At 49.2% G+C, this 23,917-nt stretch overlaps 6 protein-coding genes across 6 annotated transcripts; 4 read left to right on the top strand and 2 right to left on the bottom strand.

Annotated features, from left to right (window-relative positions):
• Window positions 1–1,691: 1,691 nt before the first annotated feature.
• PUT4 (proline permease PUT4) lies at window positions 1,692–3,353 on the bottom strand (the record flags this gene model as incomplete). Its single annotated transcript, XM_076686704.1, has 1 exon — window positions 1,692–3,353. One exon carries the CDS (start codon window positions 3,351–3,353, stop codon window positions 1,692–1,694), a length of 1,662 nt encoding a protein of 553 aa, XP_076539066.1.
• A 2,463-nt stretch (window positions 3,354–5,816) lies between these two features.
• On the top strand, window positions 5,817–9,147 carry CHS3 (chitin synthase 3; the record flags this gene model as incomplete). The annotated part of the gene is made up of 2 exons (XM_076686705.1): window positions 5,817–8,880; window positions 8,930–9,147. The coding sequence occupies 2 exons, from the start codon at window positions 5,817–5,819 to the stop codon at window positions 9,145–9,147; spliced, it is 3,282 nt and encodes a 1,093-aa protein (XP_076539067.1).
• Window positions 9,148–9,316: 169 nt separating this feature from the next.
• ALP1 (basic amino-acid permease) lies at window positions 9,317–10,789 on the bottom strand (the record flags this gene model as incomplete). Its single annotated transcript, XM_076686706.1, has 1 exon — window positions 9,317–10,789. One exon carries the CDS (start codon window positions 10,787–10,789, stop codon window positions 9,317–9,319), a length of 1,473 nt encoding a protein of 490 aa, XP_076539068.1.
• Window positions 10,790–13,745: 2,956 nt separating this feature from the next.
• On the top strand, window positions 13,746–16,697 carry TRVA0_042S00804 (uncharacterized protein; the record flags this gene model as incomplete). The annotated part of the gene is made up of 1 exon (XM_076686707.1): window positions 13,746–16,697. The coding sequence occupies one exon, from the start codon at window positions 13,746–13,748 to the stop codon at window positions 16,695–16,697; it is 2,952 nt and encodes a 983-aa protein (XP_076539069.1).
• Window positions 16,698–18,109: 1,412 nt separating this feature from the next.
• Window positions 18,110–20,769, top strand: RAD16 (DNA repair protein RAD16; the record flags this gene model as incomplete). Its single annotated transcript, XM_076686708.1, has 2 exons — window positions 18,110–18,197; window positions 18,245–20,769. 2 exons carry the CDS (start codon window positions 18,110–18,112, stop codon window positions 20,767–20,769), a joined length of 2,613 nt encoding a protein of 870 aa, XP_076539070.1.
• A 985-nt stretch (window positions 20,770–21,754) lies between these two features.
• Window positions 21,755–23,122, top strand: MCH4 (putative transporter Mch4p; the record flags this gene model as incomplete). The annotated part of the gene is made up of 1 exon (XM_076686709.1): window positions 21,755–23,122. One exon carries the CDS (start codon window positions 21,755–21,757, stop codon window positions 23,120–23,122), a length of 1,368 nt encoding a protein of 455 aa, XP_076539071.1.
• Between the last annotated feature and the right edge of the window lie 795 nt (window positions 23,123–23,917).

A 23,917-nucleotide genomic window follows, 5' to 3' on the forward strand; every position in this document is an offset into this window, starting at 1 on the left:
CCCCCTTGAGGGCTCCGCTCCGCGGAGTACTTGTAGCGCTTTGTAACATGACGACGTAATCTAGGATTGTAATGATTCCAGGGCGTCGCGATGAGGTAAAGTTTGTTACACTGTTGGGAGCTGTAACTATGAGTTTGTTACACGGTGTTACAAATTTCTGCCCTACTAAGTCAACCCCGCGTAGTTGGACTTTTAATTAAGGGTATACTGCAGCACGCATGCATGAGATTACAGCTCTCACATCTTTTCCATACGGCCCTGAACTCCTCGCAAGAGGAGTCTTTGGTCTCAACCAGATGGCAGAATACACCTACGATATTCGTTACAGCACTTCATATTAAATCGGCAAGTTCCAGCTGCTGTTGGTCGGTTAGCTTCAATTTAGGTGTTAGATTTAATAACTTCAGGTCCTTATCTGTAATGGGAGATACTGCTACATTATAGAGTGAATTCGATAGCTTCTCTATGAAATTCAACTTGTAAGAGTCCTTTGAGTTCCATGCTATTATCGGGTCGTTTATGACTAGATAACACTTTATTGAGAGATTCGGCAGGCTCCCCATCTCGAGATCTGCGGCGGAATGCGGCTCACTAAGTTTTGAGTCAGCGCATTTCGGACTAGGGACCAATATGTGACAAGACTGTAAAGAGACCCCTGAAGCTGTACCCCACAATCCGATGCACCGAGACTTGCAACTGCCTCAGTCGGGACCCTGTCCCACCTAAACCCCCTCGGGGCTCGAGTTCCGCTTTGTGGAGCACCTGTAGAACTTGTACCTAACATGGTAATGTAAGCTAAAGAGTTGCAATTGAATTGCAATACCTCATCAGTAGCCCGGAAGCTGTTGTGCAAGTGAATTCGAAACGCGCTGTTGGGAACTGTTACTACGCGCGTTTGGTACGCCGTTGGGAGCAGTTACAACGCGTTTGTTACGCTGGTGGGAGCTGTTTACCATGCTGCTTGTAACGCTGGTGGGGCTGTTGCTGTTCGTGTTTGTTGCGCTGTGACAAGATCCAGTAGCTTGCCCCGCTCCCTGCAGAACCGAAGTGCTGTGAAACCCGCCCCTCCAAAACCTTTCGGAGCTCGAGTTCCGCTCCGGGGGAGTACTGGGTGGAAAATTGTATGTGAATACGTTGACGCAAGCTAGGATTTGCAATTAAACTCCAAAATCACGTCTTACGGATCTAATCTACTGCGTAATGGACGATTGTCATGTTTTAATTTTATTTTTATTGCCATTTATTACAACAAGATGAGTATTACACGTAAGACCCCTCGATCATCCCGCGTACATATGTATACACGATCAATATCATTCTTCTCGAACTGCTTGTGATAACGTATGAAATGTTTGTGATAATGTATGAAATGTTTTATGATAATGTGTTACTGATAGCCTCGTAAGTTGACAACCGCGAAGCGGAGCCATGTTTTATGATTATGTGTTAATGATATCTTCGTAGCTCGAGTTCCGCCGAGCAGAGCCTCGAGTGCGAAATAGCAATTGATAAGATAATACTATGACATTGCTACAAGCCCTCCGCGAAGCGGAGCTACGGGAGCTCGAGGGCTGGCCCTCGAAAATACCAAGAATGCAAAAAGGGTAATAAAAATCGTTAGTAGTCGTATTCAAAATAAAAACAAAGCTATAGAAACATCGTCTAAACAAAAATCGAATGTCGTAAGTGTTTTATGCGATCCAGAACCAAACACGCTCGAAGACGTTGCGTGGCTCACGCTCTGGGTACATGCGCTCAATGGCCTCGGCTTCGTCAAGACCCGTGGTAACGTCCAGGGACTCGATGGGTCGAGCCCACGCCCAGTTGCGAGTGTAGATCTTGTGGCCAATGTAGAGTATGGCAAACAGAGGCAGGGTGATGTAAGCGGCAACAAAGTCTGGCGCGTTGAAGGTCCATGTATCACGGTCGCCAACAAACACAGTAAAGCCATTGGTGATGGTGATGATCGAGACAATGAAGAAGGCAATGTAACTCGAGTACGGCTGGAAAGGTGCCTTAAATGGCAACGAATCGAAAATACCGTTGTAGAACATGGCCTTTCGGAACCGCAGGTAGGCGGTAATGACACAGAGCCACGCAATGAAACCAGACACAGTTGAAATGTTCGAGAACCACGTAAACACATTAGCCGAGGAGGACGAGACATTCAGGAAGGCCAGGCAGCCAATGGCAGAAGTAGCGAGCACAGCAAAGTATGGCACGCCCCATCGGTTGCATCGCTTGAAGATTCGTGGAGCCTCGCCATCTCGCGCCAACGAGAAGAGGGTTCGCGAGCCAGCGTAGAGGAACGAGTTACCAGAGGACCAGGCCGATGTCAAAATGGCGGCATTGACAATATGGTTGAGCACTGGGATGCCGGCGTTCTGGATGCCAATGACAAATGGCGAGGCGGCAGCGTCCGAGGAACCAGCGTTGATCTGGGAGAGCAATCGTGGGTCGGTGGCCGATACAGTAACGCCAATGACCAGGGCGCCAAAGATGTAGAAGAATACAAGTCGGTAAATGAACCGCGAAGCCGCCTTTGGAATGTTTCGTCGCGGAGCCTCCGCCTCGCCAGCAGCAATGCAAATGAGCTCGGGAGACATAATGAACGAGAAGCCAGATCGAATGAGGCAGTACCAGAAACCAGTCATTCGACCACCGGCACCCGTGACAATGTACTCCTTGAACGCATCGTGCTCCCAGTATCGGAATCCGAGTCGATCATGGGTGGGACCGCCACCAAAGAAGAGGACAATGCCGAGGATGATGAGGCCAATGATGGTGATGATCTTAATCGAAGCGAACCAAAATTCAATCTCGCCAAAGACCGACACGACAGAGATATTCAGCGCAATAATAACCACGAGTACAATGGCGATCCAGGCGGCAGTTGGCACGGCCTTAGTCCAGTACTCAACGACAATCGAGGCGGCAGTCACCTCCGAGGGCACCAAAAAGGCATAAGCGTACCAATAGTTCCAGCCGCAAGCGAACGAGAGCGAGGTATCAACGTACTTGTGGACAAACAGGGTTGGAGACACACCGTGAAGCGGTAGCCAGGTCGTCATCTCGCCCAAAATGTTCATCATACACCAAATGACAAACGACATGATAACGTATGATACAAAGACCGAAGCAGGGCCGCCGCTAGCGAGCATGGTGCCCGAACCGACAAACAGACCGGTACCAATGCACCCACCAAGCGCAATAAGCTGGATGTGTCGCGACTTGAGGCCTCGGTGGAGGTCGCCTACCTCACCGACAACACCCTTATCGACCTCGCTGAACCCCTGGTTCGGCAGATCATTGGCGTATTCAAACGCCGTCGGCTGTTTCTTTTCATAACTCATTCTTGATCAGGTTATGAAATGAGCCTAGGAATAAAATTGGACTACCAAGGGGTTTTATAAAAGACTAATGAGTAAACCTTAAACCAGCTTTTATGCAATCCCAGATGGAGTGATAGGCAATCAAAAAAAGATAGGGTTTGAATGACGAAAGCCAATCAAAGATAGAGTTATAGAGGAAAGAAATCCGGGGAAATAACAGGAAAACCGAGAGAGCTTTATATCTTTTTTCTCTCATATACTCTTTCTTTTTTTTTGGTCGAGAAAAGCAAATACCGAGAATTTCTTCGACTCCATCATCGAAACGGCCGCTTGAGAAACAGAGACACGCCAAAAGCAACAAAAAGTCTCTGGTAAGGGGTTTTCCGCCGCGCGTGCGCAGGACGATAATGCGAATGATGTAATGCCCCGCCGGCAGGTCTACCCCACTTTGTCTTTGGGGCCCGCGCACATGAGACAGTAGAGGGGCCTGCGAGGCTGCAGCCTTACGCAGTGGGGCGGCGGCAGGTGCTCAAATCTACAGGACGTGTGACGAGAGATACGCCTAACCGCCCGAGCGCTCGCCGAGCATGCCACACATCCCAGAGAAGAGATCACACTGAATCCCGCAGGCCCAGGCGATGAGATTTTTTTTTCCTTTGCAAGCCGGAAAAACCCCCTTCCCCCTTTCCCGGTGCTGCTGCGATGAGGTGCTCGTCAGCCTTATACAATAGGGACCCGTGTCCCAGGACGCTGTACCTATCTACAGTATTGCCAATATGTTCCTGAGCAGCGATCCAATGTAGCAGAGTTGGAGACTCCTTCCCCCACAGTTGCACTGATAGGAGCTGAATACGTAAAAAGCATCCACTTTTCAGGCAAATAATAACAAACTGCGTTTGTAATATAGTAGTTGTGGAGTTTGGCGGCTTGACCGTGAGAACCTCCCCGGGTAGCCCAAAGATCGGGCAATTTGCCCGGGGATCGGTCGTCGTATCGTCCAACGGTCTGCATATCCTTTTGAGACACCATTGTTTTTCGCAGATCGAGGAAGGATTTCACATTTTTCGGCCGGTCTCGAGGAAGTCATAGAACCCCCGGAGATGGGTGTCTTGAACAGGCATGCGGTCACGAGAAGAAAAAAAAATCACCTTAGGCCATCACTGAGTGGACCGCTGTGATTATTGCCGGTTCCTGTACTACCCGCCAAGCATTACTGATGCCCGGCATTGGTAAGCACAGCAAAGTGGGCCCGAACCGTTACAGTAGTGTATATTCCTATAGTGGCAAGGCTTCCATCAATCACACAAGAATTTTTTCGAGTTTGAGATCTCGTACCCTGGGGTCACGAGACCAGTTCACTTGAAAGTGCTACTAATGGATTATCCACTGCCAAATCCAGCACCTTTCCCCTCTCGCCGATACCTCACCTTTTGGCAGGCTCGGCGATGCCGCAAAGCTTGACGAATGAGATTCCTGCAAACCTCGTTCCGCCTTGAAATCCCGTAAGGGCAGTTTTTTGGGTCGGTAGGAGACCTTTTGGTAAAAAAGATCTCATCGCAGCCGTTTGCCCGCCATCCCACCTACCTTTGCTTTCAAATGATAAGAGACCAAGTCCAAGAACTACAGTTATAATGATAAGAAACTACGTCCAACAAATAGCTATAATGCGCTGATATGTTATCACTTATATGTATGTCTAATCGAGTTGATACGATTTTCTCCAGAGCCACTATTACGTACTTGTAGGGTATATTGCTAAGCCAGATAGCCGCAACCTTTTACATCTTGGGCAGGGCTACCGGATTAATACGTGAGCTGAGGGAAAACTTCTGTACTTGGCAATAGACATGATCTGTCGTGGAACTATGTTTTACACAGAAGCCAATAAGATGGCTGCGAATTTTTTCCAGAGGTCTCACAGCGATCCTCAGCAAACCGGAAAAAAAAACGCAGAATGGCAACTCTATGGCTAATGCAGTGTGGCGCGCTTCTGTGCAGCCGCTGTATGTGCGGCGCGTGCGGCTTTTTTTTCTATAGATACCAAGTGGTGGATATTCGAGGGCCAGCCCTCGAGCTCCCGTGGCTCCGCTTCGCGGAGATTCAAGCTATAAATCAGCGGCTCTTTGTGGTGGAGTGGGAGTAGTATTGCCAAGTTCGCCCTGGGGCTAAACTGCTGCCCCCGTTCTCCCCCCCCCTCCCCCCCCCCCCCAAAGGATATTAGAGCAGCAGAGCACTAATGGGGAGGACCCCCTCTGTGGCTCCGCTTTGCGGAGATATTGTATCCCAGGCCAATTGACCTCCGCAGAGCGGAGCCATGGGGGTTTGGGGGCTGGCCCCAAGGATAAGTCGAGCACTATCAGTGCTATGCTCTAAACTCTAATAACCGATAAAAGCCATTGAATCAACAAACAGCAAATCATTACTTTAGTTAAACATTTACAATAATTGGACGAAGGAAGAGTTATAGTTGGAGGAGTTAGCATTATGTCTACGAATTCCACGACGCCAGTTCATACCGTCAATGGTACAAGCATCTTCCAAACCAATTCTGCGACATCAAACTCCACAGTTGTCCCCAACCGCGCCAGGAAACTGGTACGAACGTCTCGAGCTCGCTTAACCGCCTCGGATCCAACGTACTACTACCACCAGCATACTCTAGCCAACCCTGGACTCTCCGTCCAAGCCTCAGAAACTGGCAACACCCCATTCACGGCCGCAGTTGCCAGTGGTTTCTTCAAGGAAAACCTGTCGATCGAAGCGACCGATGAGAGCTCTGAGTACGCCGTCAAAACCGCTTCAAACGTTTCAAATGCTTCAAACGGCAACAATGGCAACAATGGCACAAAATCAACCACCACCCGCCAAACGGCCATGTCCAGCCAACGGCTCAAGCAGCAACAGCTGCGCAAATGGAAAAGCGAAAACAGCCCCTCGGCATGGGTCATGTACTGTCGACTCGTGACCTTTCCAGTTCTCCCCGGCATTCTCGACATGTGCAATATCAAAAACAGAAACCAGCAGCAGGCATGGCGTGAGAAGATCGGACTTCTGTCAGTCGTCGTTTGGGTTACTGCCTTTGTGGGCTTCTTCACGTTTGGTCTCAACTCGCTCATGTGTTCCGAGTCCAGTGTCAGGGTCCACGTCCAAAATGTGCCCAGCGACTCCATGATCATCCACGGCCGTTTGTTCAACCTGTCAACCTTCCACCACACCAATGGGTTCTACAAACACCGGCTCCTCACTGCTGAACGCCGTCTTGAACGCATTGACGGGTCATTCTTCTTCCAGAGCGTCAATAACAACTGCAAGCCATTTCTTTTGCCCACAAACAACACCCAGGCGTTCATTGATGCAAACGGAAACGCCGCTTGGTACTATCCCTGTCGTGCGCTCCTACCCTCTGGCCGTTTTCTACCCCAGCCAGACGTCTATGACGATGCCTCGCTCGTATATACTAACGCCACTCTAAAAGAGATGACCGACCACTGGAATGCTACCCACAGCCAGCCCAAGTTCACCCTGAGCCACCCCGCCTACGGGTGCCACACATCGCAGAATGCTCGCGACATTTTCTACAAAACTTTCAAACCCATAGCTGATGTCTATTATACCTGGGATGACATTGCGAAGTCCACGAGGCGACTAGCAGTGCTCCACTCCCATGTAATTGACCTAGACCGCCTGTGGCTTCTGGAGGATGTGAACTGGAGGCTTGTGCCCCCGTTGGACCGCCTCGCTGCTAGGCGCAATTACCCACAGCACGATCTCTCACTCTACATGGTGCAGGACTCAACCTACCGCCAGGCGGGTCGCTGTCTAGTGGAACTGGCCAAAGTAGGGGTCATTGAGGCCGAAACGGTGGGGTGCATTACTTCACACATTTCTCTCTACTGTTCGCTCTTGTTTATTTTTGGAACAGTAGTGCTGAAGTTTGTGTTTGCTCTCTACTACGGCTGGTTCCTGTCGTGGCGCATGGGCGTGGTTCAACGACCGTTCCAGCGAGGGGGTTTAGACACGACATTCAACGATCCATCACGGATGCCAGACACGACATTCCTTGACGCGCCGTTTACTACCACGCCCAAAATGGAGATCGTCGAGACAACTCCTGGAACCGCCGCCACTGCAATGCCAATGGTGAGACCAGGGCTCTATATGCAGGCGGAGAACATTCTTCCTGCCGACCTAAAGAAAGTCATCCAACTAGTGACAATCTATTCCGAGGACTACGACGGAATCAAAGCCACTCTGGACTCAATTGCCGCCACTGACTATCCCGACTCCCACAAGCTTATAATAGCAGTGTGCGATGGACTGGTCACTGCCGCAGGAAGTACCACCCCCACGCCAGAGATCGTGGTCGGTATGATGTCTCATTTAGTAACTCCCCCTGAGGAGAGCGAGCTGCTGTCGTACGTTGCCGTGTCGTCGGGCACAAAACGGTACAACATGGCCCAAATCCACGCAGGGTACTACACTCTGTCTGCACCGCAATCCGATAACATTCGATACATTCCCATGATCTGTATCGTCAAATGTGGACCGCCTCAGGAGCGAAACGACCCGAAATCCGGCAACCGCGGGAAGCGCGACTCGCAATTGATTATTATGGGGTTTCTCCAGCGCATAATGTTTGAAGAGCGCATGACGGATCTGGAAAATGAACTCTATTTGTCCGTACTGGACGTGACCCGGTTCAGGCCAGAAGATTACGAGCTCATTCTTATGGTCGATGCTGACACTGTGGTGTACCCAGACTCCATGCGCCATATGGTCGTCTGTTTGAGCAGAGACACCACCGTCATGGGTCTCTGTGGGGAAACTAAGATTTCGAACAAAACAGACTCCTGGGTGACGCAGATCCAGGTGTTTGAGTATTTCATTTCACATCACCTTACCAAGTCGTTTGAGTCGGTGTTTGGAGGCGTTACATGTCTTCCGGGCTGTTTCTGTATGTATCGAATCAAAGCCCCAAAGGGTAACGACGGGTTCTGTGTACCTATCTTGGCAAACCCTGACATCATTGAGCGGTACAGCGAGAACTCGGTGGAAACGCTCCACCGGAAGAACCTGCTTCTGCTCGGCGAGGACCGGTATCTATCTACTCTTATGCTCAAGACTTTCCCCCGCCGGAAGCAGGTGTTTGTATCTCAGGCGAAGTGCAAGACAGTGGTTCCTTCTAAATTTTCGGTTTTACTTGACCAGCGCCGCCGGTGGATCAATTCAACGGTGCACAATTTGTTTGAGTTGCTTCTGGTGTCTGATTTGTGCGGTGTGTTCTGTATATCCATGCAGTTTGTCGTGTTTATGGAGCTTATCAGCACTGCGACCCTGCCGGCTGCGCTACTGTTCACGCTGTACCTCTTTGCAACAATTGGGCTGCGAGGTACCATTCCTTATCTCCCCATTGCTATACTCGTTATTATTGCCGGATTCCCGGGGCTGCTTATTTTGGTGTCTGGCCATCGATGGAAATACTTGATCTGGATGACCGTTTACCTGGTATCCGTGCCAATTTGGAACTTCATTCTCCCTTTGAATGCGTGTATGACTCTTTTTTTTTCTTTCTTTCTAATTTACTAACGTTGCTGTAGTCTGGCGGTTTGACGATTTCAGCTGGGGAAATACCCGTACAATTGAAGGAGAGGACGAAGGTGGCTATGACGATGAGAAAAGCGTCGGCCGGTTCGACGCCGCAAAAATCCAGCTCCGAACAGTCCATCAATACCTCTATGACAGATATCCTGACGATTACAAAGTGTCTACCAAGGAACTTGTCCAAGGGGCTCCCAATGCCACTGCCGGCTTTTGACCCACATATATACCCCCCTCTCTCATATTGCAAATGACTCGCATATAGCGTGTTGAAATCTTGTGTTAGTACTGTTCTTATTCTCTATAGCAAAATAAATATGTACCATAATCAAAACAAATCGTAAGGTCATAACATCGTCATTAACTGTTCCATGCGCTTGGCAGGTTTAGATGATACAAGAGAGAATAGCCTTTCTCGCCTTTTGCCATCTCGACAGTTCCTTGTATTCCTCCTCTTCCTCTATCTCCTCCTCGGATATAACATATCGGTCGGTGTCAAGATCCATTTCCTCAGACTTGACTACCTTCGTTCGCTTGATCAACTTCCAGACAATGTACATCGCCGGGAATATAAACAATTCGATATACATGTTGAAGAAGTCCGACGTGTTCCACGGCGCAAAAGCAGTCCAACCCTGGATGAGAATAATGACCGTAACAGAAATAACAACCACCCATGGTCCCCATGGATAGGTCCAGTTAACATATCTCAGCAAGTGAGTCTTGTTCTGCGCTTTGAGACCCTTTCTAAACCGGATAGAGGTGATGCCGATGCAGAGCCACGAGATCTGGTTAGAGACACCGACCAGGGCCTGCAGCCACGACCACAGGGTGCCAGCGCCAATGAAGCTGGATCCAAAGCACAAGCCAGCCACGAAAGAAGTACCAAGGAGAGCCACATAGGGAACTCTGGCCTTGGTGAGTCGAGAGAAGATGGCGGGAGCGTGGCCCTCAAGCGACAGCGTGTAGAGCAATCGAGTACCGGCGAACAGAGCGTGGTTACCGGCAGAGATAACCGACGTCACAATGACGGCGTTCATAAAAGAGCCAGCAGCCTGGGAGCCGGCGAACTGGAACACCAACGTGAACGGAGAGGTTGTGACATCGCCATTGTTGAGGTTTGGATAGTTGTACGGCACGCAAATGCCAATCAAAAACACGGACAGTACGTAAAAGATAATAATTCGCCAGAACATCATTCGAATGATAGATGGAAGAGTCGTACCCGCGTGCTTGAGCTCACCAGCAGCAATGGCGATAGACTCGGTTCCACCGAGGGCGAACGAAGCAGTGACAAACACGGAAGCAAAGCCACCAAACCCGTTAACAAACGGCGCGTCGCCAATGTGCCAGTAGCGGAACCCGAGATACTCGTGCTGTGGGTTGACACCACAGTTGACAACAATGCCCAAGATGATAAAAATGACAATGGCAATCACCTTGAGCAAAGCGAGCCAGTATTCGAGCTCACCATACGCCTTGACGTGGATGATGTTAATGGCGATAAGGAAGAGCCAGAAAATGAGCGAGATAACCCACGTAGGGAAGTGGTCAGTCCAGTACTCAAACACCAGCTGGAGGGCAGTCAGGTCAGAGGCGGTCGACACAGCGTCGTTGAACCAGTAGTTCCAGGTCAGTGCAAATCCAAATGAGTCGTCGACAAACCGCGCCGCATAGGTGCAAAACGAGCCTGCCACGGGCATATACGTCGCCATCTCGCCCAGCGACAGCATGGTGAGGTAGACAATAATACCCATAATGACGTAGCAGATGAGCATAGACGCTGGGCCTCCGTTGGCGAGCGATTTGCCGGTTCCCAGAAAGAGACCCGTGCCGATAACACCGGCAATGGCAATCATTTGGACCTGTCGCGGCGACAGCGCTCGGTTGAGGTTGTCTTCAGCACGGACATTCTTAATGACCTGCCCTCTCTCTACGTTGCCGCCTAGAACGTACGGCAATGGCTCGATCTCCTCCTCTGTGCTGCCGTAAGTAGCCACCTTCTTCGGTGGTAAGGACTCAGAGCTCATACTTTCTTAGTTGGTATTATCAAAAGGCCGGGAAAGACCTGTCTATTTAAGTATGCCTGGTACAGACAGGGTACTTTGGTGCTCTATAGCAGTTGATGCCGTGTTCTATTCGGATACCGAGTGTGCAAATCTCGTCGATCCAGCGTATTATCAGTCCCACAGGTGCTACGAATATGCTAGAGTATATTGAGTTATCTCGAGGTCGAAACCTTTATATATATATACGCTCGTCATTCCTTGCACTGGAAAAACTCTGCATAGTGCACCGTTACATGATTTGCCTTACTCATCGCGTTATACCCGCTGGTACAGTCGCGTGCGGGAGGTTGTTCATCATTGCGAATTCAGCCGCTCAAAGCACGTCATTTGTGCTCACCCTCCCGCCATCACCGCAAGAACGCAACGCTTCTATGGCGAATTTGAAACATCCCGACGAAAAGATTTGGCAATCGATGCGATGAGCACGCCAGACCGATGAGCCCCCCTGGCGGCATTTATGGCTTCAGAGTTAATTTAACGTATAGTTACAGCGTCTCTGTGTCGTCAGCCTTGTAACGGTGTGCTGTGCACACAGCGAAGTTGGCTGGGGAAGGCAGATCGACATGCATTGAGCCGCACCAGAATATGCGGGCATACCGGTAGACGTAAGACTGGAAATACGTGTACAGTACTCTGGGGCTGGACTGCCCTTTTTTCCGTGTACGTATCCAGGCTTTCCCGGCTCCTAAGTTTACTCGGAAGGCGGCTATTCTGCGGCATTTGCAGTGAGGCTCTATCAGCTGCTACCTACGTACAACTTTACTATCTTGCATTAACGCCAGGTATTACGGTACACGTGCAGGCTGATAGCTGATTATCTTGCATTGGGGTTTAATATTATATTGGAGGTCGAACCGGGAATGGCTTTTCTTAGGTAGCTTGATGGTCGCAATAATATGTAGGGGGATAGGATTCGACCGTAGTTAGAACGACAGAACACCTGTGCACAAAATTGTCAGTGTCAAGGGTATTTGCTGTATCTCTGCCATTATTTCCGTAAAGTATTGTAAACTGTTCAATTAATAATCCATATCGCCATGATAAGCAATTTCCGATGACGGCATATTCTTACCGGTGTTGTCTAATAGTTGTTCTGTTTCCTTAACCGGGCAAAACTCCTTACGACTGTTATTGGACTTTAAGGAGTTCGTCGAAACTTTAGGGCATATAAAAAAGATTTGCTGGAAGCTGGTCTACCAGCATTCTATGGATCGCCTGTGCCTTTGAGGTTAGCGCACGTTGAAAAGCTGAGGGCCATGGTAAAGACCTCTTGGTTACGTTAACAAATCCTGATATACATAGATTGGTACTGTAATCCCATTTACCGGTAGTAGAATAAATTTGACCTTGGAGGGGCTCCACCCATCTCAGCTTCCCCAGGACATTTCTATTTTTTATATCATCAGAATACGGTAACTATCATTACAACTTCCCATATAATACTCTGAGATGAACTGATGTCAAATGACTTTTGTGAATTACTACCGGTAGCAGGATGATCCCAGATACTACCAGGTTACTGGTAAATACGATATATTGAGTCCAGAAACTAGAAAAATTGTTACTCATTCGTACCAGAAAGTTAGGTATCGGGCACAGGGTAATATGCGGGACCTGTTACCTACTGGTAATTTGCTATATTCCATGAAATTTTATCTACAGTACGGTAAAATTCAATGCTTCACCCGGTACTTGATGATGCCTATTAAACAATACCATACTAACATGTCTTTCAGGAATTTATGCAAATCAAGAGAAATTGGACTAGGGAATTCTAGAGGATTTACGCTAGAGTGGTAAGCTGAAGGGTTATCACCACGGCTGTGGGCTATTGAGAAGTGGTCAAACTCAGGGGTAGCCTGCGATTCCGACTGTTCAGACGTTTTCCGAAGGAAATTTCGAGCATGCGCAACATTACCCACCAGTGACATATTTCAGTTGATATTAAGTGTTCGAATCTCAGCACATTATATGCGATCTATAAGGAAAATTGGTGATTACCGATATTTAGAGAGAGGTATACTTTAGTACCTACGGGTACGTGTAAAACATACAGATTACCAGGTACTACCAGTTCACAACGGGGAATTGTCGGACCCACCGTCGAACAAAGTTGAGAAAAGGGTGGCCAAATTCAATCGCCGTTTGAGCAATCGCTGTTCAAAATTGCACAAGCCATATCCCGTACTAAGGGACCGCTGGTGTGTTCTGCCAGATCTGTAGAGTTCCCGGCGTAGCGGTGGTGCAACTGCAACCAAACATACCGAAGCGCCGGCAGAGGTAAAACCAACCACGTATCGTCACGTCAGGTGAAGTGCGTTGGGAGCAACCACGCGTACATAAAAACGACCCAAAAAAATTTGGATTCACCCCTTCTAGAACCGATCGCGTTCCAGGCCCTAGTATATTAATATTCTATTCGAACTCGCTTAAAGCACAGAGGAGTAGAGATCACTATTTTCAATAACTGTAGTGACTATATTTGAAGTCTATTGGAATTTGGATAGTCTCGAAGCTTTATTAAACCGCAAAGGCAAAAAAAGAGCGGCGTAAGGCTTAATAATTCCTCTAAGCGACACCGAGTGTTTAAGCACTCTTTTTGCCTACAAATATTGTCCTGTGGTTCTCTCAGTTTTCTAGTAAATGCGCAGCTATTTTCGATTCTTAAATACCACCCATACGACGTTTTGTATAACAGATGCCTCCTAAGCGAGCAAATAGTATGGTCCGGATTAAAGCAGAGCCAATGTCACAGTTTGATGAGATCCCCCTTCGACCGCCACTGACCGAACAGTCTCTGTCGTTTGCTCAGCGTCTGGGCGGAGGCAGTCCAGCTTCAAATGTACCGCCAAAGGATCCCCTAGGCAGCAACAGCTTGGCCAACCGCCTAGCCGGGAACAGCGACCAAAGAGGGGGCCCTAGTGAAACTCCAAGAGCGGTTAATATCTCTACCAGCAATACTAACGCGACAAATACTAATGGTAACGCGGGCACATCTGTTAGTAGCCCAGCCACAGACTCGCGCCGCTCTCACAGTGCTACGTCTCCAACTGGCTCTTCACAGTCGACTCTTCCAGCTCAGAGCCCCAAGCAGACAGCAGCTCAGCCACAGCAGCAGCCCCAAAAGACTCAGCAACAACCACAGCAGCAGCAGCAGCAGCACCAAAAGACTCAGCAACAGCCACAGCAGCAGAAGCCACAGCAGCCACAGCCGCAACAACTGAAGCCACAGCCACCACAGCAACCGTCACAGCCACAGCAACAGAAGTCACAGCTTCAACAGCAGCAATCTCCATCTGCTCCACCCTCGCAGGCTCGACAAACAAGTCCTGCAGCTCGGAAGTTGTCTCAGCGACCACAGGCCAGGTCCACTCCGTCGCAATCTTCTGAAGAACCGGCGCCGAGTCGGGCGTCAACTCGTGAACTAGCTTCTCCCGCTGCAAAGAAAAAGGAGTCGCGTAAAGCGGCCGTCAAAAGGAGTGTCGATGAGGGGCGGTTGTCCATTGACATTCCCGGAGGACTGGCGTACAGCACCAATGCGGTTATGTCTGAAATGGAGCGTGCCAGGGCACAGGACATCATTTCCGTGCTCAACCGCCTGCCCAGCTCGCTAACAATTGGTCAGTTCATCAAGGAATACTATAACGAGACCCCGGGCAAACTGATGATTGGTACCTCTTTTGACTCGTTCGAAGAGAACCCGTTCCGAAAGGCCCTGCGCAGGACAGAGGAAGGTATCTACCGGTCGCCATACCAGCGACTTGAATACCTCGCGATTGCCATTTACCAGCTCCATCCGTTCAAGTCGCCGACGATGAACTACTTGTTTCAGAAATACCTTCAGCAGCTGTCAGTGGCTGCGCTGTTACATGATGAAGAAGTGACTGCCCTCCAGGGCCATCAGGACGTCGGGTCCATTGTATTGGCCTTGAATCGTCCCCACACGTCCTACAAGGCTATATTGCAGCATTATGCGCGCACGAGCGACGCCCGTGCTACGAGGTCCTTGGAAAGTGGAACTCCTCCCGTCAAGGCAATTGAGGCAACGCCTGCACCGCATAAAATGACTGAAGCCGAGTTCCTAGCTCGGATGAAGGTCTATTTCACGCCAAACGAGTTTGGATTGGAGGCCCTGAGGCTAGAGTTGGCCAAGTTCGAGCCTAAACTCGAACTTATCCAATTCCGACAGAGGATGGCCGACTATGCGACCAAGCTGTTTATTCAGTGCTTCCAATCGAAGACCCCCTTGAAGGTGCAGACCAAGCCCGTGCCGTTCGAAGACTATGCGGACTTGCCTGCTGACGATAAGGGCTGGGCCGAATTTTACGGCCTCATTTTTGAACGCACGTTCCGAATGAACCCGGCAGTGGCGCGGGACCCATTGTACAGGAATGGTTATCCTGGCGGTGGGCGGATGAAGTTGCTCATTACATTCATGCTTCGCAAGTACAACCTCAAGATTGAAGATTTTACGAAGAAAACACCCGGTACTGAGCTAGTTTACGATGCAATTGTTCACCATCTCAACACAGTTTTGCCCCGAGTAGCCCTCGACGTCATCCACCGGCTCATTCCTAATTATTACAAGGATCCGACGGAGCTGAATAACGTACTAGGGCGAATTACTGAATTTGGCAGAAAAGAAGGGTCACGTACGATTAGCGACAAAAAGCTTCAAGAACTCGGGTATGTTTTCAATTACCCGGCGTCCAATGCTGCCGCAGCTGGCTCAATTGCCTCCTTTTCATCTCACTTTACGGACCCTAACGTCGAAATGACAACTGGACATCCTAATATACCCAAGATTAACTTGTCGGAGAATTGCGCCCGTTATTTTGAACGGGGCCAGCGGCTTCGAATGGGTCTGGTGAGTGATGAATCTCCTATGGCTCAGCAGGTTTCTGAGAAAGAGGCCCTGCAGACTCAACCCCAGAACCAACAAAAAGCTCCAACTCCGGCGTCAGCGCCCCAGCAGCAGCAACCGCAAGCACCGACTCAGCAGATTAGTCAGGTAGAGCGACCACCTCAGCAGCAGCAGCAGCCCACGCAACAGCTTCATCAAGGTCAACCAGCAAAAGCACAGCAACCAAAACAGGCGGAACAGCCAACTGCTCAGCCTGTCCAGGTAGTGCCAAAAGTTGTCAAGGCAAACCAACCAGTGAAGCAGAAGCAGCCACCGTCTTCGTCGGATTCTGTGGAACCCCCTGCAAAGCGAGCACGGACGAACCCTACCCCTTCTCCAACCACTACAAACCCACCACCCCCTAAGCCGGTCGCTAAACAGCCCCCACCTAAGCCAGCTCCAAAACCTACTCCAAAGAATATCGCCAAGCCTGTCCCTATTCCGAAGATTGCGCCCAAGCCAATTCCCACACAGGCCCCTCAGGCCCCTCAGCGGTTTAGTCCACCCAATTCACCCCGTTCCATTCCACCATGGGCTCACAATCAGAACAACAACAACAACAACAATAACCATGTTAGTTTGAGCGGGCACCAGTTATCCCGACCGACGCCTCCATGGGCCTCCCATTCAAACCCGCGATTCGGTTCGCATCCTCAGACACGGTCAACGCGACGGCAGCCCGATACCTCCAACCACCCCAGCCGGCCTCCGTGGAGAGATAATAATTTCCGAGAGTCCAATGGTGGTGGTGGCGGTGGATTAAGTGCACGTCTGCAGCCGAGGAATGCTGATTGATAACCAAGATGTGGTTAAAAGAGCTGTTAACAACGCGGAAGAAAAGTTTGCAGTTCATAAAACTGCTTGCATTTCTCGGCACTGTCTTCTCCCCTTTAGTTTTTCTTTCTGGAATTAGGTTTCTCGATTTTTTAGCTTTCGAACTGCCGAGTTACGCACGATCGTCGATCTTTCCCACGGTCCTAATTGGCTTCCGCCAATATGTGAGTTGTGTCGATGATACCTTTGTTCCGCTCTGGAATGAAATGCTGTCGACTTGAACTTGCATCGACTTATTTGTTTTGTAGTCTGCTATGCTTTCTGAATATCTGGTATGTAGCTCATGACTGTTGGCGACGTGTTGCCGGCGTGGAATGAGCATCAGCGGAAAGCCTAGCTGCACTGGAATTTCTTGATAGCATGTATAATCTTCAGATATATGGCTAGTATAGAATCGTTAATCCATTGGAATCGTCGACTATCATCATAAAGCAACACCACTCGCCAAGCACGATTGATTCTCCTTCATGCAGTTATCGTCTTCGCCTGCTTTTACCTGAATTCCGTGGTGACAATAAAAATGATGAATGTATCCCATAAAATAACCTAAAGTTGGTGAATACAAGTATTGTACTAGGGGTTTCACATATGTACAGTAGTTGGGCACGGGTTGCCTGACGTTTCTGTCAGTCTCTTAACCCTGTTTAGGTACACCCTGTGCATTACACTAGCCCTTTATTTCGCCTCTACAATTCCGTGTTGACTTGCTTCTCGTTTCTGTCGCGATTTGCCACAAACCATGAAGAAATGCCTAGTAAAAAAAGTAAAGTATTTCTTATTTACGCTTGCGTTAGGCTAAATGCCCACTGTGAGACGTTCATGGATTACATAGCTGTACATACTCTGTTTTTTCAAGTTGATCCAGTTCAAAATTCAAATAGCTGTAACTTCGCAGATACCTCAATCTATGTCCTTGTTCATGTGAAATTCCTTCCCGGAAAGGCTGAAAGTCATAAGCTCTGCTATCACAGCCGATACCCGTTCGATAATCCCTCAAGCGGTTACCGCAACTCTAATGACCCGTGTAACTTCCTCATTCTGAATGAAACCAAATACATGTCAAGGCGGCTTTGTAATCAACTGAGCACGGGTCGTCTCAGAGTTCGGCAAGCGACCCATGCGGCTGCGCTGGTGGGAGATCGACAAACGCGCGCGCGTAATTAATAATCGCGAAAATTTTCGCGTTTATTGGTTTTTCGTGATGCGATAAGCGCAACTCCGTTGCCCGGGCAGCCGTTTAGCAACTTCCTTTCCGTCCCCCTTCCTTCCCCCCTTCATTTAGCGTTTAATCGCACGGCAAATTAGACGACTCTGGGATTTACGATACTTTTGGACAGATCTCAGTTGTCATAGGTATAGGTATATATACAGTCATGTCTAAGCGTAGAGCAAGTTCCGATCTTTTCCAGGAGGAAAAGAGGGTACGAAATGATGAAAACCAGGCAGTAGAGCTGATAGTTGGTAAGTCGAGAGACTGTGGGAAGGCAGAGTAAGCTAACCGCCATTAGATTTAGATGAAGACACTGCTGGCGGGTTTATTCCCCGGCCTAGCCGGAGGACTCGGGGAAGCGCTCGGAGAGCACAGTCGCCCGAGACTTCCACGAGCTCCTCTGGTCCAAGTACGAACGCCACAGTAACCAAGAACAACACAGACCTGTCGTCACCACTGACTTCGGTGGCTAGCGATGACGATATCGTCATCCTGGAGTCGCCAAAGAAGCAGAGTAGCTTTACTACTCGCACCGGAAGGCGTACGAGGAAAAAGAGCTACGTTGAACTATCTGGCAGTGATTGGGGCGGAGACGGGTCTGACAGCGAGGAGTACAAACCAGATGCCGCGGAAGAGGAGGAAGTAGAGGAAGACGAGATAGTGGTTATCAGCGGTGCGCCAGATGGTAGTGACGAAGAGTCTGATATGCCGCTTGGGCAGAGGCGCAGGATCTACGAGGCTATTGTTGATCTTACTTCAGAGGCTGCTTCCACAGCACCGTCTCGGCCCAGAAGGCAACGAAGGCCAAGAGGTACCCCTAGGGGCCGCGATCCAAGCGAAGCCGGTCTGGCTCGGCATGAAGTGTACCACAAGAGAGCTAGCGAGCGGCTTATCGAGCTGCATCCAGAGCTCGACAACGTTTTCAAGAAGCTGGCGGAGAATCCGCGACCCAAGCCGGTCGCTGTAGAGCAACCGGAAGGACTGTCTATTCAACTGCTGCCGTTCCAGCGAGAAGGTGTTGACTGGCTCATAAACCAAGAGAAAAGCATTTACAAGGGAGGCATTCTTGCCGACGAGATGGGCATGGGTAAGACGATTCAGACCGTCTCGCTTTTCCTCACTGACAAGCCTGAGGAACGAGTGGGTCCGAACTTGGTCATAGCACCGACTGTGGCTATTGTGCAGTGGAAGAACGAGATTGAAATGTACACCAACGGCAAGATGAAGACGCTGTTGTACTACGGCCAGAATAGAACTACTAAGGTCGAAGATCTGAAAGAGTACGACGTTGTGTTGACCTCCTACGCAGTCGTCGAGTCCGTATACCGAAAGCAAACGAGCGGCCACAAGCGAAAAACAGGCATCGTCAAGGAGAAGTCTGTGCTGCATAATCTACTGTTCCACCGAGTCGTGCTCGACGAGGCGCATAATGTTAAGGATAGAACAACCAATACTTCTCGGGCGGTTAACACGCTTAAAGCTGAGCATAGACTCTGTCTTTCGGGTACTCCACTGCAGAATCGAATCGGCGAACTGTATTCGCTCATTCGGTTCTTGCAGGTCAAGCCGTTCAGCCAGTACTTTTGCAAGAAGTGCGAGTGTAACATGACCGAGTGGAAGTTTTCTGATTATCGAAGCTGCGACCAATGCGGTCACCGCGTTATGGACCACACGAACTTCTTCAATCACTCCATCCTCAAGTTCATTCAGAGAGAGTACAGCACCGTTTCCTCGCAGGATGCCATGGCGAATTTGCGAACTTTGCTTTCCCAGATAATGCTGCGGCGAACCAAAGTCGAGCGGGCAGATGACCTGGGGTTGCCACCTCGAATAGTTGAAGTGCGGCGAGACTACTTCAATGAAGAGGAGAAGGACCTCTACGCCAGTATCTACTCTGATAGTACGCGAAAGTTCAATACTTACGTCAACGAAGGTGTTGTGCTGAACAACTATGCCAACATCTTCAGTCTGATCACGCGGATGAGACAAGTCGCGGACCACCCTGATCTTGTTTTAAAGAGACATCTGGACAATTCGGAGGCAAGCCTTGCGCTTGTGTGCAAGCTGTGCGACGATGAGGCGGAGGATGCTATTCGGTCCAAGTGCCATCACACTTTCTGCCGACTTTGCATCAAGGAGTACGTCGAGGGCTTTACTGGTGATGCAAAAGATCTCGAGTGCCCGGTGTGCCATGTTGGTTTGACAATTGATCTCACTGCTCCGGCGATAGAGGTCGACTACGAAGAGACTAAGAAGGGCAGTATTATTAATCGAATCAACATGACTGGCGGCTGGCGCAGCTCTACCAAGATTGAAGCCCTTGTAGAGGAGCTCTTCAAACTGCGTAGCGATCGCCAGACGATTAAGTCCATTGTATTTTCGCAGTTCACCAGTATGCTCGATCTTGTTGAGTGGCGTCTACACCGAGCAGGATTCCAGACTGTTAAGCTACAGGGCAGCATGTCACCTACTCAGCGGGATAGTATTATCAGGCATTTCATGGAGACCCCTTCAGTAGAGATTTTCCTAGTATCTCTTAAGGCGGGGGGTGTAGCTCTGAACCTTTGCGAAGCCTCTCAGGTATTTTTGCTCGACCCGTGGTGGAATCCTTCTGTTGAGTGGCAGTCCGGAGATCGAGTTCACCGAATCGGCCAGCATCGGCCGGTCAAGATTACTCGGTTTGCCATTGAGGACAGTATTGAATCCCGAATCATCGAGCTACAGGAAAAGAAGGCCAGTATGATTCATGCGACTATCGGTCAGGACGATGGTGCTATGAACCGACTGACCCCTGCCGATATGCAGTTCCTTTTCACGAACTAATGAGAAAACATGGTTACCTTAGACAACTTTATTTCGTTCATCGTGTTAGCATAAATACTAACTATTATAAGTAGGACTTTTTTTAAAAAAAAATCAATTCTACACCATCTATTACTCGATTATGCTAACGCTGAAATGTTGTGACAATATACCAAGGCCCTGTAGCCAGTCATGGTCATGACATTTGATGTCACCAATGCCGATGACCGAATTCGTCGGAAAAGAGGTGTTCGGCTCCGAATTCGACAATTAATCTTGTTTCAATTACTACGAATCAAACGGGTAGTCAATGGCACATTCATACCTTTAGTGGCATTGGTGGTTGTATTACAGATGTAAGCTGCAGATGAGATGTCCGACGCAAAGCTACACAAAAAGCCCGTTCATTTAAATCCGACATATCATCTCCGGCATTCGGCCAGGTATTGATCTATCTCGGAAAAATTATGCAGGAGCTAATTGGACCGTTCGCCGTTAGGTTGCTATTGAGATACCAGTAGTAGTGCGGTACTAACAGTTTTCGGACTACTCTGTACGTCGAATCCCTCAACTGAAACAATTCCCTCGTGCGAAACGTGATTATAAATCCAGCAATCTTAACTCAACACCTGGAGAACGTTTTCAGACTAGTGTATATCGACTGTAAGCCTCTCTGCGTTAGAAATGCCCCAGGACTTGGTTTTCCCCACGCGATGAGCCGCACCGTCCGTTGTGGGGCCGAACACCGGCCGGTCACGATCGGCGTATGCATCCCGAACCGAGGGTTTCAATTACTAATACGCTAACACCGCTCCACCGCGCGGCAGGTTACAAATCAGCCCTCGGACTGCGGCGCTGTGATCAGACCCTATTTTGATCAATTCTCCTTCTTTTAAGCGCGTATGACTGATGTACTTTACATATAAATGCAAATAAATTCTCCATTAAATCGCAGTCAAACTGCTTCATTTGTTTATGGCTGGGATTGGTTCAGCGACTGTACATAATGGAAGAGGATAATATATATATTACCGGTAAGAGGGAGAGTGAAATCATTGTGGATGTCGAGAAACAGGGCTCAGAGAACCCTGCAGCTTTCAATGGCGTCAATATAGAGACTTCGTCCACTGATAACGTTTCTTCACCAAGCTCCTCTGCTGATGACGTAGTGCCCAAACAACCGCCTGATGGAGGCTGGATTGCATGGATACAAGTAGCGGCTGCATTTTTCGCATTCTTCAACTCATGGGGCATAGTCAACACCTTCGGCACATTCCAGAGCTACTACAAGGCAGAATTGCTCAGCAATGAACCGCCATCGACAATTTCATGGATTGGCTCAATCCAGGGCTTTTTCGTTGTGTCGGGGACTATCCTGACTGGGCGATTGCTTGATGCTGGGCGCCTGAGACTAGTTATATGTGCCAGCACCTTCTTTCTTACGTTTGGAATGATGATGGCCAGCCTGTCAACTGAGTTTTATCAATTGTTCCTATCCCAGGGAGTGTGCCTCGGATTAGGATGCAGCGGAGCTTTTCTAGGCTCAGTTGCAACTGTGGCCCCGTACTTCAATCGCAAGCGAGCTTTTGCAATTGGTATTGTTGCATCCGGGTCCTCTGTTGGAGCCATTATTTACCCAATCATGGTGGAGCGACTCATCCCGCGAATTGGCTTCCCATGGACAGCTCGGATCCTTGGGTTCATGATCTTTGGCATGATGCTATTCCCCTGCATTGCATTCAGACCACTCCTGCCGCCACGAAAGGCTGGTCCATTCATTGATATAGAGTCGTTCACGGACTGGCCGTATGTGCTGTTCACGCTGGGCACTTTCGTGGGCTTCATGGGCCTCTACATTCCAATTTTCTATATCGAGACGTTTGCCCGCTCAATTGGCTTCGACGAAAGACTTCTCCCATACATTGTGCCCATCCTTTCAACGGGCTCTGTGGCGGGACGAATCCTGCCCAACTTCATTGCGGACAAGATTGGCCCGCTCAATACACTGATCCCTTGCTCGGCCGCTGCAGCAATCCTTGCCTTCAGCTGGATTAGAGTCCAGTCCACAGCCGGCCTCATTGTGTTTGCACTGTTTTATGGGTTCTTCTCAGGGACTTATGTGTCTCTGCCTCCGGCCACTTTGTCTGCATTGAGCCCAGACATGTCCAAGATTGGTACACGGCTAGGCATGGCTTTCTTTGTGATTGGATTTGGGGTGCTCATTGGAAGTCCGGTCGCTGGAGCTATTAATACGCGGCAGCATGGCGAGTATCTCGGCGTTCAGATCTTTTCCGGCGTTTCAATTATTGTCGCATTGATGTTTCTTTTACTTGCCAGACTTTTCATATCCAGAGAACTCATGGTGAAGGCATAACAATTTGTTCTTGATTAATTTATTTTCCACATAGACCCCTATAGAGTGTATTACCAATTGTTAATTCCTGTATCTCCTCTTATTCTCCGCATTGGCTATCGCGATTCCACCGGAAGCCGGAACCCAAGGTTCCGGCAAACCGTTTCATGCTAAGTACGCTGCATGTATCGAAGGGAAGGCGCGTTTAGGTGGGTCTACTGTATTTTGGCGCACAATGCCGTTCGGACCTTGCATCATTACAGTACGGGTAGTTTGTTCCTGATTTACTAAGCTTTGCGATATCTTTATCCTAGAGTTACTGCCAGGGGTATTTTTTGTAGCATTAATTATCTTTCCCTAGTGAATATTGCTGAAAAATACTAAGACTAGCTAGAGCAAGGGTTCCTATGTGGAGCCCAAGTATGTCTTCGTGTCGGCAATGTAAGGTCATCTGAAGAAGATCTTTCGCACAATCCAAGGCAGTCTGTAGAAGATCTTTTGCATCAATTGAGTCTACTGCACAAGCTAACTCCACCGTAAGCTTGCATCAATCTTCCTATTCGGTTCCCGGTCAATTTATTTGACCGCCCCGGCCTTCGTGATCGCCAGGATCTACGGCGGGGAGAGATGTTGACGACAACTTTATGTCGGGTGGGCTTTCTCGAGGCTGCATCGATCCGTAGATTATCGACAAAGCTGGTGCATGTCATACAATTTCCGGTAAAGTAGTTCTAACCACCGCACTTGTAGCAGGGGGGCCACCCGTAAATTGATCAGCTAAGTTCGGAGGTGTTGGTAGTCCTATAAATAGGGAAG

This window comes from Trichomonascus vanleenenianus (assembly GCF_965637985.1).
Source record: "Trichomonascus vanleenenianus strain CLIB 3782 genome assembly, contig: TRVA0_042S, whole genome shotgun sequence".
Taxonomy (NCBI): Eukaryota; Fungi; Ascomycota; class Dipodascomycetes; order Dipodascales; family Trichomonascaceae; genus Blastobotrys; species Blastobotrys vanleenenianus.